This window comes from Mytilus edulis, chromosome 1, assembly GCF_963676685.1.
Source record: "Mytilus edulis chromosome 1, xbMytEdul2.2, whole genome shotgun sequence".
Lineage (NCBI taxonomy): Eukaryota > Metazoa > Mollusca > Bivalvia > Mytilida > Mytilidae > Mytilus > Mytilus edulis.
The window spans coordinates 29783066-29802553 of record NC_092344.1 but is presented as its reverse complement, the minus strand read 5'-3'; the positions used below and the strand labels follow the sequence as shown (position 1 = coordinate 29802553).

Below are 19488 nucleotides of genomic sequence, written 5' to 3'. Positions count from 1 at the left end.
TTATACAGTGAAAATGCACCGCATATACAATACTAATGATTCGCTCCACAGTTAAAATGAAAGAATAGTATCATTATTCGACAGTAAACATGACTAGCATTACGAAATCATCATAGTGGAATTTAGTTAAATATGAAGAAACTGAATGACAAAACATATTCTACGTAATACAACTTTAATAATTGTATTAAAATGAATATTTTTTACTGCAACAACATCTCACCTGTTAGTTATAAAGCACCTGCACGATCTGTTCGTGAAATGTCCTAAAAATTCACCTATTTTGGTATATATTTCACATTTGGATGGCTTTAGGCCCGATAAATCCCGCTCGCATCTCTTACTTTGTTTTATTAGTATTATGTATTTCTGAACATATACATTTTAACTATTTTTCTTCATTTTCTTCAAAAATTAAAAAAAGTTTGTCTGTTTATTTATCATTCTACATTAGACATTTATGGCATATACAGTAAAAATGATATTTTAGGATCCGCACTTTACATACACTGAATCAATAGTCTTGCTAGAGGCACATTAATTGGAAATACATTACATGAATGACTTTAAGTGGGCATTTTGCATTTTAGGCAATCAGCATATCATTTGGACAATAAAATAAACATCACCGCCAAAAATATATTTTCTTTTGCACCAATAAAGATATATAGATGAAAAAACTCCTTTCACTTTTGATGTACAAAATATCTAAAATTGTTATCCAAAAGGTTTGATTATATAAAAAAACATTTCTGGGAGTATCACTTCATTTTAAAGTGAAATTACACTATAACAGACATAAAACAGTATAACAATATTCTCCTGACTTATAAAACATTAAATGCCATAAGTATGCACCATTTATTATTATATATTGTTAAAATCACATGATACATGTGAAATGTATAAAATATTGCCAAAAAGCTCACATACTAGTTAACAGTGTATAAATCAACAGGGAAAACACTACATATAAATGCATTTTTACAAAACAAAGCACAAGATGATGGTAGATTTTAGTAATGTTTGGAAAATTACACAATATTCTTTGAGTAAAAATTTACTTTAAAAATCTCAAGTTTCTCATTCTTCTGATCTTCTTTTAACTAGCCCCCATTAAAACTTGAGGCTATAAAGAGCCTGTGTTGCTGACCTGCTTCTTCAACAATGCCCCCTTTTTTTCTTTTTTTTTTAAAAGTAAAAATCATCATTTCTGGGGATTAACCCTTTAAAGTTAACTGACAATTTCAGTCCTGTTGATATATTTGTAGATCTTATTCTGCTGGTCATTTTTCTTTTCCAAAGTTTCTTTTTTTCTATTATAGTTTTCAAGAAAATAGAAAAATGCAAAAAAAAAATAGAAAATTTATCATTCAAGGCCAATAACTCATATAAGAAGTTGTCCAACAGTTTTGATGCCAAAGACATTAGGTAGATATCATAATTTTTAACATTTTATCTATCTATAGCTGTTTTTCAAGATTATAGACAAATAATGTATTTTTATGTTGATATCCCAATGATGATTGTAGCAAAGTTTCAAAGGAGATGACAATGATTGATGACAGACACCAAGTGATGGCAAAACTCACAAGTGACATTGGCTCTTTGAGCTAGGTAAGCTAAAAACAGGATTCTTAGAAACAAATAAATACACTTAAAGAGAATTTAAAGCTTGAGATTGATAAGTGGTGCAGTTTCTTTAGATTTTGAAATATGAAATATAGACAATACTGGACTCTTTTTAACTACAACAGACGACTAGAATACAACACATATGAACTACCTTATTGAAATGACATTATTAAGGTACTTTAAATTCAGAATGTTTTACAAGGTCTTACAATGTTTTTAGTATTGCAAAAATGGATATGGGATAGGTTTCTCAAAAATAAATACTATATATTTTAAACTTGTTACTAGCATTATTTGTATAAAGTTTTTTTTCAAAATTTAACACTTTGAGGTATGGGGAAAATCTTGATTCAGAAAATAATTTTTTTCTCACTTTTTTTGAAGAAAAAAAACATAACCCAAACCTCCCCTCATGAGTTTAAACGGTTGTTCCCTTATAACATATTTTTGTCAATCATTTAATTATCCCAATGATAACATACAGAAATTTCTGAATTTACAGAAATTTCAGAATTAACAGTAATTGATTCTCACATTGCTAAATATTTTGCTGTCATCATCTATATGAAAAGGTAACCATTACAAGTAAAAAGATATAAATATAAAATATATCCAATTTGAAATGATTTTAATTAAAATAAGAAGGGAAATGTCTACAGTTTCATTACACCTGCACAAGCATATTAAGCTTAAAATAAATTGACATAGCTGTTCTTGAGTATAATATCACAATATAGCTGCCTTTTAATTAGTTCACAATAAAATCTGTATCTGTATATACAATAAATATTTAATACAACAGCATCCTGAGTTTATCGTAAAATAAAAATTGAAAGACTTGAAATAACTTCTATATAACTATTCTGTCAAGGAAATGAACAGGGTGTCATTCATATATCTTTCACCCAAACTAATGCCAAAGATAGTTTCTATCAAAAAGCATTTTTTTTTTTATCTCCCTTGAATTGCTATAAAATGTTTAACCATATGGTATTGTCAACTACACAAACTAACCACTAACCAACACTTTTAATCTTCATTTGTTTCAGCTAAGACAGGTTTTATTTCCTATATTATTTAAACTTTAAATTCCTGTAGACTAAAACTTCATAGCTTTTGTCCAATTAATCAATTTTGTGGATTTTTTGTTTAAAAAAAGTATTGTTGCAGGTTTAATTTTGAAGATACTATCTGTCCATAGTATTAAAACAATTTCAAACCATAATGAACTTTTCAGCTTTTAATGCATATTTGACAAAACAAATTGACTGTCACCTTGTCCATTTCTACCTTGAAGAATAATTTTAAATCTTTAATCCCTTAACCCTAATTCTGTCACTTTCCTTTGAGCAAACTGCATGACCACCATACTCGTTCCATTGGCTAAGAAACTTCTGATTGTGCCAGGCATAATACCTCTATACAGTCCAAAGAATCCACCTCTCTCTTTTATAACTATCTTCATCTTTTGTATAACTGACACTTTCCTGGAATCCAAATACAAAAATATAATACTTCCAACTTTCTCTATCAGACGACTCAACATTTCCAAGATCTTTGGTTGCTAAATATCCTGTGTCAAAAAACTGGACACACATGATAAATACTTCTTTCAAAGTGAGAAGAGTTACTTCCCTTTTTTGCTCAAGTTTGTGTTGTATTTAAGTAAGTAAACTGGAAATTAACCTTGACAATTTGTACATAATGCAGCATTTAAAAACATAAATAATGCATTGTAAAATATCTGTTGCAACTCAAATTTGAAGCTTTCTATGGAGATAATTGAACAAGTACGAAAAGCTTTGCATGATGGCTAAAACAGAACAATTAAAGTTAATTCCCTTTGCATAGGAATACTTTGTTTTGCTAACAAAAGTTACATTCACATGTCTTTTAGTCTTAGATACATTATTTTTTTTATTAGTTGTTTTTGTCTTTGAACTAGTTGTCAGTGCTTGTAAGTACACTCAAATCATTACTTAAGTGTGTTTTTTGTTGCTGAATGTAAAAACAAAAACTTGGTAAGGGGTTTCATAGAACCCTGTGTCTCGCCTGCAATTGCTGCTGTCAGAATATAAGTGTAATTCTGACCCTAAAAGTGAGTCCATTTATCAGTTAAATACAGAATTCCTCTTGGAAGTTTTTCTTGGTTTTGAAGATCAGCTTCTGTTCAAGTTTCCTAACAATCATTGAAGGTTTGACAACTCATTTATGACTGTATAACTTTAACCTCAAACTTATAATGAATTTTAACCGTAAATATAAAAGTAACCCATTTATCAGTTTAAAATAAACACAGATAAATGAAAAATAATTATTTTCAAAATTTAGCTCTATATTAGATACTGGCTTTTGTTCATAAACAACCTTCTTTCCAAATTTCCTAAAATTCCATGAAGGTTAGACAAAGTCATTGTCAAACAAGAATGTGTCCTCAGTACACTAATGCCCCACTCGCACTATCATTTTCTATGTTCAGTGGACCGTGAAATTGGGGTAAAACCTCTAATTTGGCATTAAAATTAGAAAGATCATATCATAGGGAACATGTGTACCAAGTTTGAAGTCGATTGAACTTCAACTTCATCAAAAACTACCTCGACCAAAAACTTTAACCTGAAGCGGGACAGACGGACGAACGGACGAACGAACGAACGGACGGACGGACGAACGGACGCACAGACCAGAAAACATAATGCCCCTCTACTATCGTAGGTGGGGCATAAAAAACTATAAGGCCAAAAAAAAATATATGTCTGTTTACGGTTACCCGACCGACCCTATTTTGAGCGCCGACCATAAGCCATTTTATTTCTGTCCTAAAGTGAAAAATAAACTGAACTTGTGTTAAAAGTGAAGATAGTGTTGCCAGATACATTCCAATGTTCATAATCATGAATATGATAGCTGTTTTAAGGAAATTTGCGACTCCAGTGATGAAATAAACATTTTGCCGCCATTTTTTTCCAATCAATAACAAAAGAAATAATCCAATCATTGAAATTACGGGTAAACTCCGCCTGTGACCAACTCGGACCACGACAAGACGAAACTGCACACCCAAAATCAAGTCACAAAAAATAAAATGAAAATACCGACCTAGCTACCCTATTTTTTTTAAAGCATGTAACCTTAAACAGACATATATATTTTTTTTGGCCTAACCACAAACTTAATCTAAGTGTTGAAGCCACCACCAACAGAATCTAGGATCATCGCTATTTCTCGCTTTCACCCCATAAATGCTGCAGGCTTGACAATGAATCAATGGTCTGAGAAAATTTTTCTCTAAATCAATTTATAACAAATAAATTTGGTGTATTTACTGTCTTCTGATTGGTTAAAAGTATTACTTTTACTTCAATGTTATCAATTTTTATTGCGTCATGCCCACTATGACGTTATATTTTCACACGCCAACATGTGTGTACGTTGTTATTGTTAATATAAATAATATAAACAGTTCTTTTAGCCTTATTTTTGATAGAAATTATTTATAATGAATGGCAATCGCAGATTATTCAATGTGAAGAGTCAAAAATTAATTTTATTTTCAGTGAATTCAAAATAAATAATAGCCATTCATTAAATGTATTACACTTCTACCTTATAATTGTCTTTAGAAAGATTTGTGACTGATAGATAACAAAATAATATTAAAATATTCAGTCTGATTCACCTTGGAATGTCTGTGAAGGTACTTTAACCAAACAAGATTGTTGGAACTGGATGTTATTTCTTTTTTAGTTGGCCTGATATTTTGTTTTCTCTGATGGCAGCAGATATCTGTTTCTATGGTAACCTTATTCAAATACTTACTCTCCATAATTACTTTGTATTTGACACTTCATGTATTCTAAAGGCCACACAATCCACCAAGCTAGCGTGGCAGCTATGCCACTTGTTAGAAATGGTCCAATCAAAGGTTTCTTAAACTGTTCAGGAAAGTGTCGTCTGCCGGAATCAACAAGTATGAAGTAGGTTGTCATTAGTCCAATAGTTCTAACCCAAGTAACTCCAAAACCCTGAAAATTTTATTTCATCTTTCAAACAAGGTTCATAAAGTTCAACAATCTCAATTACATGTTTATGTCCTTATAAAACACATTTACATGTTGACTAGACTATGGGAAAATGATTGGTTGCTTAATATCCTGTGGAAAATAAAATAAGATACAACCTGCATATACAGTATGTTTAAAATTCTAAATATTAATATATATGGTATTCTAAACTAGAATATATATGCAATTTAATTAATTTTAATAATTGATTATAATCAAAATGATCATTAATCAACCTACTATATTTCTTTTTGTAGAAACATGGTACTTAAGTGTTTTTATCAATTTTTATCATTCAAAGCTGTAGATGCTTTTGCTGGAATTTTTGTAGTTCACATATATTCCACAATTTCTATGAAAATAAACACCTTTCATTCAATAGATGCTGGGTCTTTACAAATTCACACCAAGCTTGTTCAAAATAAAGGATTTGTTAATCTGAAATAATTACCTGTTTTGACTTCATGGCGTTTACTTTTATCATTGTCACGTGTATGGCTTATCTTGGAATATTGTGACAGACTACTCTTGCATAGCAGAAGATGTTATCATATCAAATCATCTCACCTTGGTAGGAGTTTATTTACATTTGATTTTTTTTAATTTGTATGTCTGTCTGGTGTTATACCTTACTTATGAGATAAAGGTAAACTGTATAATATTTAACTTATTTTACTTCATGATGTTCCATGAATGAGTCCTTACAACCTATATGCATGAAGTTAAAATTACCATAATTTGTGATCAAGCAATTTTGTAGTGTGAACTTACATGGAAAATCTTTTTATCGCGATTTAACAAAATTTCCCATTGATCTTATTGACTGATAATTTCCATTTCCAGCCCAGTAGAGTGATATGAAATATTATGGCTCGAAACTAAGTGCACACATGCGGTTGTCAATGAATATAACAACGTCGCCATTGGTAAAAACAGCGATTAACAGATTATCATTGGTCATCTCAACTCGATTAATTTTCTCAATTTCACCGTGCTGGCTCAAGCAAGAAAATCAATCTCGTTGAGATAACCAACAATAATTTATAATTATACAACAGCATAAGATTGTGCTTACCGTGTAAACATCCTTGAAATGCCAGGTCTGCTGTGTTTGTCTTCTCACCTTTAAAATAGAAGAATTTAACTTCAAAATTTGGTGCATCAGACATGTTTCTCTGGACTTACCATCATTATAACCCCTCAAAACAAAACATCTGAAGGTGAATAATGAATAAATACTTGAGATATAAAACAATTAGAACCCTAAAAAAATAGCCAAAACATTATTCTATATATATACTGTGGATTCATTATTATATTCGTTGGATACCAATTTTCGTGTATTTCGTAGGTATAGGTGAACCATGAAATAAAATTTTCAATGCATAACAAATTTTCTATAGGGTTGTATGCAGACTTTGGCAAAACCATAAAATAAACAAGAAGTAATTGTACACACAGGATGCTGTTACTAAGTCTCCCAAACAAAGCTCCAAGAACTCCCCATTCATATGGTCCCATGTTCATTTGATTTGATTTTTTGTCCCATACAAGAATATATATGCCTTACGAGTAGGGATCTCCACCATTTACAAGTTTTCAAACAGGAGGGGGTGGTGGTGACCCCAAAGGACTTGACCAACATTTCATTTAAGTTGTTTTATTGTCCCCTACGAGAATATATATGATTTACGGGTGGGGATGTTGACCGTTTACAAGTTTTCAAACAAGAGGGGGTGGAGTGACTCCCCTAGAATTCCCTTTTATTTCATTTCATTTGTTTTATTGTCCCCCTACAAGAATATATATGGTTTAGGGGTGGGGATGTTGACCGTTTACAAGTTTTCAAACACGAAGGGGTGGGGTGACCCCCTCTGAACTTCCCTTTTATTTCACTTTATTTGTTTTATTGTCCCCTACAAGAATATATATGGTTTAGGGGTGGGGATCTTGACTGTTTACAAGATAATAGTACATTCTCAAATTGAACGGGGTGGGGGCGACCCCCAGAAACTTTCATTTAATTTAATGTGATTTGTTTTATTGTCCCATACAAGAATATATATGGTTCAGACATGGGGTAATTGAAATATGTAATTGTAATTGACTGTAATTAATTACAATTTATCATGTAATTGAATGTAATGTGTAATTGAGCATTTTTTCAATTACATGTAATTGAATGTAATTAATTACATAGCCAAAATTGCCTGTAATTGACAATTACTTTTCAATTACAAGTCAATTACATTTGAAATTTTGGATCAAAAGATTAAATCTTGTGTTTTCTCAAAAAATTATTAAAAGCAATAATCTTAACAAATGTTGTAAGCTGACAAAGAAAAGCCTTCACAGTATACTTTCTGTATTAACACAACCATGGTAGATTCTTCATTTTGTATTGAATGATAAAAAAAATGTAGACACATGCCATAATTTTAAAAGAAACCACTAGGAAGTCACTGTCTTGACCTTAATTAGTAGATTTAGATAGATATTTTAAGACATTGATTTAACATAATTAACTTTATTCAAGGACTTAAATAACCAATAAATATAACCTCTGGCTATTTGTTTTATTACAAACTATATAATGACTGTTTTTATAACAGTTATGTTAAACAGATATAAGGCTAATTAGAGAGAGATAAATATACCCCTAGGGCCTATAGGTACATGTTTAAATTCTTGAAGGGATAATGCATATGACAAAATCTCACTTGCAAAATTTGTTCACTATATATATGAATGTTGAAAGAAAACATTTTATCAGATTTAAAAATGAGCTCCAAGAGTGTACTGGAACATTTTACTGTTCCTGATGACTTCCAAAATGGAAATACTTTCAAAGGAAAATGTATGCATTGTGGCACCCTCATTAGTGGAAGTTATAAAGTTACATCCAACTTTGTTACACATATGAAGGTAATACTATATAAGAATTTTAAAAATTAATAAATTCATAATGCTTCTTTTTCATTTCTAATCAGATTTCATTTATCTTATATCCTCTAATAGCTTACATTTAAATTTGGAAAATATTTTGTTTATTAAATTAATTAGTTGTGATTAAAACTAAAGTTTATTTTTGTTTTAAGAAGTCAGATTTCTAAATCACTTATTTAAGATAAATAATTTGAATAAGCTGGGATAAAAATGAAAATCATTTCAAAAAATAAAAAATAGTGCTCTTTTTTTGTATCATTTACAATCAAATAAATTTAAATAAATGTAAAATTTCAATAGGTAAATTAAAACAATTTAATATTTTCAAGATATTAAATAAGGCCTTTTGTAATTTTCAGAGAAAACACAGAGATTTGTACATTCTGCATTCTGAGAATAAAGAAATTCAACCAACATTGACACAATGCATAAAAAAAAGTGTAAAATATTCACCGTCTGATCCAAAACAGTTAGAAATGACAAATGCTCTTATAATGTTCATAGCTGATCAGTGTTTAGCTGTTGTTAAGGACAAACTTAGTCAAGTCCCTACATCATCTGAGCCCCCTTGTGATCAAAATTCTCCCCCATGTAAGCGAGCAAAAAATGATGATCTTTTCAGTTTCATGCCAGCCCCATCAGTGGAAAGAAAAAGAAACCCTTCAGGGATTTCTGTAAGTTCAGAAATGGATGATTACTTGTCAGATAATTGTATTGATATGTCAAAAGACCCTCTTTTGTATTGGCATAGTAACTGTCAACGTTTACCACGTCTAGCTAAGTTAGCAGTGCAATATTTAGCTATTCCAGCCACATCTGCACCAGTTGAACGCTTATTTAGCACTGCTGGAAAAACATTTAGGCCGGAAAGGTGCAGACTGGCTGATGGAACATTTGAAAAGCTGATGATGGTCAAATGTAATGGGAAAATGCTTAAATAAGTTATATGACACAATACAAAAATGTATATACTAGTTGAACACTGTCTAATTGTTATAACTATAGAGCAATGTATAATACTTATGTACATATCATAGAATAAATGCATGTTTTCAATGTTTTATCTTAAATTTCCTTTCAAATGTAATTGAAGTAATTAATTACATTTGCCAAGTAATTGGAATGTAATTAATTACATTGGTAAAAAAAGTCAAATGTAATGTGTAATTTAATTGAAGATTTTGTAATTGTAATTGAATGTAATTAATTACTTTCAAATGTAATTGACCCCATGTCTGATATGGTTTAGGGGTGGGGATATTGACCGTTTACAAGTTTTCAAACAAGAGGGATCAGGGTGACCCCCTAGGGACTTCCCATTAATTTCATTTCATTTGTTTTATTGTCCCCTACAGGAATATATATGGTTTAGGGGTGGGGATCTGGACTGTTTACAAGTTTTCAAACAAGAGGGGTTGGGTGACCCCCTAGGGACTTCCCTTTAATTTCATTTCATTTGGTTTATTGTCCCCTACAAGAATATATATGGTTTAGGGGTGGGGATCTGGACCGTTTACAAGATAATAGCACATTCTCATATTGAACGGGGTGGGGATGACCCCCGGGGACCTCCCTTTAATTTCATTTGATTTGTTTTATCGTTCCATTCAAGAATATATATGGTTTAGGGGTGGGGATCTGGACTGTTTACAAGATAAAAGCATATTCTCAAATTGAAGGGGGTGGGGATGATCCCCCAGGGACTCCCCCTATATATCATGTGATTTGTTCTATTGTCCTGTAATCATTTCTGAAGACTGCATGTATCTATCACTTACAGTTTTCAAGTTATATTCATTTGAAAATTTTAGAAAATAAAATCCCATAGGGTTCTATAGTAAACCCCTTCCTCCTTTCTACCCCCCAAAATACCCCTTAATAGACCCCAATGCACAAACGAAAGATTGATGGCTCACCTAGACATATTAGTCTACCATATTATGAAATCCTAAGTCAATCTGACAAGTGGTTTTGGAGAAACGCTGCGGACAAGTTCATTTTTTAAAGTGGCGGAAGAGGAAGAAGAGGAAGCGGAAGAATAACTAGAATTGCCATTGCAAGCAATAGCGGATGTCACCCTTCCCCCCATTGCCACTAAGCGGCAGCCATTTCAAAATTGTTGAACAGTGAATGCACATATATGCTTGGCAATACATCTTTCTGTAAATTTTCAGTACATTAGAGCATTTTATAAAATTTCACATTTCTGCTGTTTCCATGGCAACGGCAGCCATTTTGAAAAATTTCAAAGTCAAAAGTCTCGTCTTTACTTGCCAGTTAACAATAATATCAAGTTTCATTAAGTTCAAAGCATTTTTAGAATTTTGACTTTTTTGCAGTTTCCATGGCAACGGTGGCCATTTTGGAAATTCCAAAGTAAAAAGTCTCATCCAGACTTGCCAGTCAACAATCATATTAAGGTGGCTCGGGACTATTCGACTGCGCATAATTTCACGCATGAATTACAAAAGTATTTGTCGTAAATTTGACATAATTTTTCTAAATATTTTGATTGATTAGAAATGTTAAATCATTGTTGTTATGTGACTTATAGAATATTTTCGTTATTATCCGTATTTGTTAAAGGGTCAAAATGACATTTCAACCATTTTCACCATTTTCCCGCCAAAATTTGGGTTTTAAGGCAAAATATTTTTTTTTCCTTATCGGTGACCTATGTTTTTTATTGGCTCATTCTTTGAAGCTATATTCCAGCTTTCCATATTACAGTTTTGGACCAATTGTCATAGAACGTTTTTTTGTAATTCCGATAAAAATATGTCAACACCTCTATTTTCCCTATCATTTCATTGAAAAATGGCCCCTTTTACATACCTGTTTAAAAGTAAAATTTTGAGCTAAAATGGTCCGTGACCCCCTATTTTTTTTCGACCAATTTGATTCATTTTGTTTAAAGAATAAAATAACCAAAAATACGGCACTTCTGATAAAAACTTCGAATAGGCCCGAGCCACCTTAAGTTTCATCAATTTTGGAGCATTTTGAAATTTTTGAATATTTGATCCTGTATCCATGGTAACAGTAGTTCCAATGATTGTCAAAATCATTAAAAACCTGTATATAGTGGACAACTATTTTGTATAAAAATTTGATGATTTTATGTTCAAGCATACTAAAATTATTCACCAAACCCTGAAGTTTTTAGAGCATTTTGACCTTTTTGCATTGTTTCCATGGTAACAGCAAACATTTTCGAAATTCCAACGCCAAATTCCACATCTACCAATGTTGCTCATCGTTACTATGAAGTTTCAAAAAATTTGGAGCATTTTGATATTTTTGGGGTAGTTTCCATGGCAACATAGTGGTTCCAATGATTGTCAAAATGATCCAAAACCAGTATATGGCTGGCTTCTACATTGAATTAAAATATGATGATTCTGAGTTTAAGCATCTCCAAATTATTCACCAAAACCAAAAACTGGAATTTTTCACAATTGTTCCGTTTCCATGGTAACAGCAGCCATTTTTTATGGTCTTAGACCCTACTGCAACCCGAAATTTTGTGTTCCTCCTTATAGTGAACTATCAATAAGATTGGTTCCATTGTCTCCAAGAAAACTGCCGGACAAAATCATTGGAAGAATAATAATAATAGTAAAGAAACAGAGGAAAAGCAATATGTCACCCAACATTGTCGATTGGGTGACATAATAAAAATAATAAGAACTGAGCAAAAACAATAAGTCTCCAAACTTTGTTTGGGAGACTTAAATATCCACAAACATGTTAGTTTTCCCTAATCCACGAAAATTGGTACCCACTTTTAAATAAATGCAGGCAGGTTCTATGAGTTTGAATCATTTCCCAATGAATATATGGAAGTCCATAAACTGCTATATGAACATCAATGCTAAGACTTATTTGTCTCATAATGCCTCATCATTTACTGTAACTGGTATTCCATTATAATGTGACAACATGCCTTACCTTAGCAAATTCTAAAGGAGTTTCAATTATAGCTCTTGTTGTTGAGGCAATTACACCAGCACCTATAACTCTCCTACAAAATATTTTTTTTTTAGACACATGTGGAGAAATGATTACATAGGTGTTTGTCAGTTTTCTGTAATATGTCAAGGATATTTGCAGGGTACACATCAACATGAGAAGAGCCAGTGTTCAATCAAAGGGACTGTAATTGTCAAAAATGGTAAAAATACAAGCATGAGTAGCAAAGCAAAATATTTTTTTTATGATTTTAAGCCAAACAAGAATGTGTCCATAGTACACTGTTGCCACTTGCACTATCAATTTCTATGTTCATTGGACTGTGAAGTGACTGTGAAATTAGGGTCAAAACTCTAATTTGGCATTAAAATCAGAAAGATCACATTATAGGGAACAAGAATACTAAGTTTCATGTTGATTGGAATTAACTTGATCAAAAACTACTTTGACCAAAAACGTAAACCTAAAGCAGGACAGACGGACAAATGAACAAAAGAAGGCACAGACCAAAAAAAAATAATGACCCTAGGCGGGGCATGAAAATGAAATTTAATTTTCAAATCAAAGGGATGTGCATCCTCTTTACGCCCGAAGTCCACCACTACTCAATGATACAGCATCTTCATCATAAATGAAATAATGAGAGTCATCTAGATACAGTATATATGTCCTGGATCATATGAGTACAAGGCCGTAACTACCCTTGAGGCAAGTGAGGCAATTGCCTCACTAAAATTTCGACACTGATTATTTTTTTTATACATATATATAAATTTAATAGTCATTTGTTGTTCTGTCTCAACCTTGATTGCTATAACTTGTCATCATTCCTTTTAAACTATTCTTCTTTGATATAACTCAGCATCTCAGCGGGTGATGTTTCTCGATTACATTAACCTAGTAACGATAATCATCATGGATCTTTAGTTAAAAACAGGCTCTTGCAGAAAAAGGAAATGCGACACTGAAGGTAAAGAAGGAATAATTCTAGTAAACTAGTTTTTTTTAAACAGAGTCTGAGTATTGCATATAACTTCATTAGGACAATCCAAAAACGATAAGTAGACTGACAAATCAAGTACTGCATGGTCTTCGGAAGGGACAGTCCTGTCTGCGTATTCATTTCTCCGTTTCATCAACTTTTGACAAATCAAGTACTGGGCATCACAAGGGGCAGTCCTATCTGCATATTCATTTCACAAATTTTAATCTTTCTCTTTACAGATAAATAAAATATAAATAATATGAAACATGAATGCATGGATTAGTTTTTATCCATGTTTCTTTAACCTTAAAAGTTGAAAGAATATCCCAGATTCCAATTTGATATTATTGCGAAATGGTAAAACCTTTAACACAGTATTTTGTCTTTACTGATTCGGGACTACTGAATTTCGTTTCTTTATATTCGGGGTTTCGGAATCGGACACCCCAAACCCCATAACCCCTAAATTTATAGATTCTGAAACTAAAATACCACCAACTATTTCCAGAAATAATTTGAAATTACGGTACTACATGTAAACGTCAAAAACTCCATTCCAATTTTCCTGTACCCATATCATATATACTATAAAATCATATCACATGTATGTTATCTCATTCTATCCCTAGCTTGTCTACTCTTTGTCAGCATAAAAGCGAGTTTAATATTTTGTAACTGCGACTGTATGATGATGCTTACAGGAAAGCTTAATTCCCTTTTGCAAACAAAAGCTGCTACCGAATTGCTGATGGAGAAGGAATGGAAGAAGACATTGATCATTGTGTTGATGATAATGTGCTACCTTTAGAAACACAGACTGCCCTGAAACGACTGTAAACTTGGAAAAGAGCATGCATGAGTGGCGAGAGATTTTGCGGTCTTGCCATGCTCCATATTCATCGCGATAAGGATATCAGCAGACCAAATTATGATTCTGAAACGATTTGACTGAACCGGCCATAGAAAAATTTGGCAAACTCTTCTGAATCGATGTTTGTTATATGTTCTGGCAACAGACTCAAATCAGGGATATTTGAATGATTGTCTTACATATAAATTTAAATAAAGTTGTTAAAAATTTGGTGTTAGTAAAAGTCTTAAAATATGAAAATTTTATGATAAAAAGTGTCCAAATTCAAAACATTATCAAACTCTCTAAAAATGCCTAGAATGCAGGATTTTGCACCATTCATTTCATACCCTCAAAAAAAAAAAAATCGCCTCGCTTCGCTCGGCTCAATTATTTTGCCTCACTAAAATAAGATGCCTAGTTACGGCCTTGGAGTATTTGGACCATACACGTATGGTCATGACCATATGGGTATATACTCATATGGTTTGGGTAATTAACACTCTGTTACACGTATACTTTTAGACTCACATTGTATTACTGTTTTAGTCGTCACCTCATTAAAAAGACGAAATCATATATATAGGTCATTTTATTATAATATTATAATAAAAAGTTTAACTGAATAAAAATAAGCAGTTTCACATAGTTAATTTACTCACTAATCAAAATTATAACAAACATATTTTAAACCGATGGTAATTACCATTTTTTTATTACAAGTTTATGACAATATGTTGACTTGGGACAATAACTTCCAAAAATTTCTATAATGAACTGTCTCATTGGCAATCATACCACATCTTCTTTTGTATATGTTACACAAGAAGTCACCATCAAGGACCATAGTTATACAAGTTGACTTGCGAAAACGGTTCACAACAGTCATATTACGATATTTGCGATTCCAAGGCTTCTTTAAAACACTGTAGACACATTGGAATGCACATGCTAAGAAGCAAGAAAAGGATTGTGCACAAGAAAGACATGCAAATGCAAAAAAAAACTATAGTAACGTGTGGAAGTAAATGTCATCTTTAGCCTACATGCAGGAATGCAATTAGCGATGGAAACTAACTATGGCATCTATATGAAGTTTTTATTTAGCCTTTGAATTATAAAATTAATACATTTTCATGTAACCTGCATTGGTTTGTTTTAAATAAAGTTTATTGTTTTTTTTTTTTTAAATGTTTGTAATATATTTGAAAACCAGGTGCTCCGCAGGGTGCAGCTTTAAAAGACATCAGAGGTCAAACCCTGAACAGTTGGGGCAAGCATTTATAGTCTTTTTAAAGATTAAAAAAAAATCTTTATGTTGGTATAGATTAATTTTAATCATTACAAAACAAATAAATGAAATTATATATATTCATAATTTTTTTTTATAAACCAATAAAGAATACTAAGATCTAGTACATTTATAAATTTAAGAGCAATTTAAAGCTCAATAAAATAACTAGACGTAAAGATTGAATTATGACCAGTTCAAGGTAGACAATCAACATTGACTTTTTTGGAATTGAACATAGTACAAAGGAATGCAACTCTTGCAAACAAATAATACTTTAAAAGAATTATTATTCACAAATTTGTGCGCCACCTTCAATGATGATTCCAAATTATCATTATGACAAACAGTTAAATCTATAGAATAGTGACAGCTAATAAATGCTAACCCACAGTGAAATACATTTGTTTGAAATTTTCAAAACCTACTCGGAAAAATGCACAATTTACTTGATTTCCATAGCTCAAAATTAACATGTTTACACATTGATAAAATATGGTGGTTAAACATTATAAGTCTATAACAGTATAAGATTCATTATGACCTCGTATGCTTGCATCAACTTACCATAATATATATTTACTAAAAGCCAAATCATTTTGTATCTGTTTACATTAAAATCCATCTTGGAAATTTTAAAATTATCACAAATCCCTGTTGTGATTCGTCTAAATACCAACATCCAGATATGTTCAGGTAAATATGTTACTTGATACAGCTTTGAATTTGGGTTGTGATCAAATTTTTGACATAATATGAGTTTCTGACACCAAACAAATGTCAAGATCTTACAAATCTATTTCGCAATATTGTGCAATTAAAGATTTCTTCTTCAAGCTTTTAAAAAACTACTTCCACCCCCCTTTTTTTTTGCAATCAGTCCAAAACCTGACATTTCTTTATACATAATTTACAAGTAGTGTAAGGGAGGTAAAACTGAACATACCAAACATTGTATGTTAAATGTTTTTGAATTACCTTCCTTACACAATTGTCCATTGACCAGAAAAACCTAGTTTTTCCCAGTTTTTGGCCTTTTTTCCCCTAATTCCAAAACATTTTGAGCAATAATCCCCCCAAAGTCAATACTAACGAAACTTGTGGTATAATTTCAGAGATATTCATACACTTAAACACAAGTTATTGTTTGAAAACTACAAAAATGCTTATTTTGAACCCACTTTTTGGCCCCTAATTCCTAGACTATTGGGGCCATAACCCCCGAAATCAATTCCAAGTGGTATTTATAGAGATCCATTCACTAAAACAAAAGTTATTTGCCCAGAAACTTAATGCGTCAGACAACGACATGATACCATTATACGACGCAAAAAAATTGTTTGCGGTCGTATAAAAATACCTATATGGTCCAAATACTCATATGGTCAGGCCCATTAATAACCAAACAAGTATATACTCACATGGTCCCACGATACGCGTACAGTCGGACCATATGCGTATGGTGGGACCATATAAGTATACGCATATGGTCATGACCATACTCGTATGGTCCAAATACTCATATGGTCTGGAACATATATAAAGCTCTACATCGTCCTCAACTTAATAATTGGGGGAAGGTATACCTGGGTTAAGAGACAACTCTTTAAATCAGTGATGTAGAAGCCAATAAATGTTTACTACACTAGCATGCTAGCACTACTTACAACTGTAAAGCTCCCGTACCTGGAATTTCAGATCTCCCTAGAGGTGAATCAAGTCTTGTATACCTGTTGATACAATTAATGCAATAAATTATACAATTTGTGATTAACATGTACAGAAAACTTTTATTGTTGTTGACATGACCAAAAGCTATTTAGTCTCCATCCCTATTCACTTAATTGTATTTTTTAAATCATTTAACCTTTAAAAGTTAAGTGAAATGATACTGTAAATCACCTTATTTTTGTGGATACTTTATTTCACATCTCATCTTAAATGACCATAGACATTTTATGTTAAGTTAAATGGGGGGTGGGGGTCCGAGGGGTCCTGATCCTGAAATCCTGGGCTTAAAAACATGAAATCCTGAAATACCGAGCTTAAAAACATCCGATCCCGATGTCCTGAAAGGTCCCCCCCCTCTTTAAATGACATTAGACTTTTTTTTATAAATTGAATGACATTTAAAACTTTGATTTAAGTTAAATGACATATGTCTCTTTAAGCATCTGAGTTTATTCTGATATATTTATTTCTTTTTTTTGTTGTAATTCTAAACCACATCAGCAGTAAAAGTTGCATGATCAGATAAAATAATCGCAAATCAATCTGACAGTCTTACTAGTAGTTCTGCCTCAGAAAAGATAGTGTTCAACTGAGAGGGTTTATACTTTTACTTCAGTCATTTTGATAATAAACATCACCATGTATTATAAACTTACACCGCCTCAAACACAGCAAACTGTGACGATCTGTAAATTCCTGATCCCCATAATGGTGGTATACAACCTCTGTAAAGATATAAATTTGTCAACAGAATTTTCCTAGCAGCTTCTTTTGTGTTGCAATAAATGAATACATGTAAGACATTCTAATAATTTTGTATAGTGTTTACTGTCATACAATCTTTTACAATGGCAAAGCCCATACAAAAGTTAACCAGATGCTCCGCAGGGCGCAGCTTCATACGACCGCAGAGGTTGAACCCTGAACGATTGGGGCAAGTATGGACACAACATTCAAGCTGGATTCAGCTCTAAATTTGGATTGTGATTAAATAGTTGACACAGCATAGGTTTCTGACACAGAATGAATGTGGTCTAATAAACTTAAAATTTGTTTTTTGCTTTGAGCAATTCACTATGCTGTTGAATATTAATCCTCTCAAAAAAATGTTTGAAGAAATTTTCATTTTATTTATGAAATCTGAAATGAGAAAAATTGAACACCCTCCCCCCCCCCCCCCCCCCAAATTTTTTTTCACATCCCCCTTTCCCTTATTCCAAAACTGATCTCAATTCAAATTTCTAATGGAGTTTGCAACAATAACTACTCATTTAAATACATCATAAAATATTAAAATGTAAAAAAGTGCTTATCACTGAATGGTAAAGATTGTTTTAATTTATCAGTTGGTAGTAAAAGTGAATATACATTGTATATTGTATAAAACAATGATTTAAGTTGATTCAACTACTATTCTGGACAAAGAAAGATAACTCCAATTGAAAATTGCGCAATAGTGTTGGGGGGACTAAACTGCCTTTTGTGTGAAAAATTTGGTCCATTATATATAGGGAATAACTGAAGCTTCAAGCATCAAAATATCAGCTCTCTAGTTGCATTGTGATAATATCATGTTTATTCAAGTCATTGCTTGCAATCAAAGAGCAACAATTATATTTAAATACAGTTCAGATATCTATTTTTAAACATTACCTGTATAAACCAATAACCCCCTGAGTCCTAAGAGTTTTGGCTAATGTCTGGAACATGTTAGATTTCTCGAATCCTGCTTGAGCTTGCATTTTTGTTTTAATAGTATCAAAAGGATGGCCAACACAGACATTAGTGACTCCATATAAAACTCCAACTACAAAGACATTTCACCCATTTTGTTAAATGAAAATAAGACTGCAAGTCACAATACATACTGTGATACACCTTTTGTGGTGAACAGGTCATGAATTTTAGTGAAAGTGGCTATGCTTTTCAAGAATGAAGTGTTTCAGAACTTTCTGTAAAAGCCTTTTGAATCCATGAATCCATTGACTATTGAGCAATTTGTAAATCAAGACAT

General features: G+C 31.9%; 1 protein-coding gene across 1 annotated transcript in view; it reads right to left on the bottom strand.

Annotated features, from left to right (window-relative positions):
* Positions 1-1092: 1092 nt before the first annotated feature.
* Positions 1093-19488, bottom strand: part of LOC139511427 (probable mitochondrial 2-oxodicarboxylate carrier) — a 20229-nt gene continuing 1833 nt past the window's right edge. The window contains exons 2-8 of the mRNA XM_071298169.1: positions 19128-19281; positions 18131-18199; positions 17411-17473; positions 12597-12669; positions 6775-6822; positions 5455-5660; positions 1093-3122 (exon numbers count right to left, since the gene is read on the bottom strand). Coding sequence (XP_071154270.1) covers positions 2948-3122; positions 5455-5660; positions 6775-6822; positions 12597-12669; positions 17411-17473; positions 18131-18199; positions 19128-19281 — 788 coding nt within the window. The 3' untranslated portion in view covers positions 1093-2947. The remainder of the gene's footprint in view (positions 3123-5454; positions 5661-6774; positions 6823-12596; positions 12670-17410; positions 17474-18130; positions 18200-19127; positions 19282-19488) is intronic.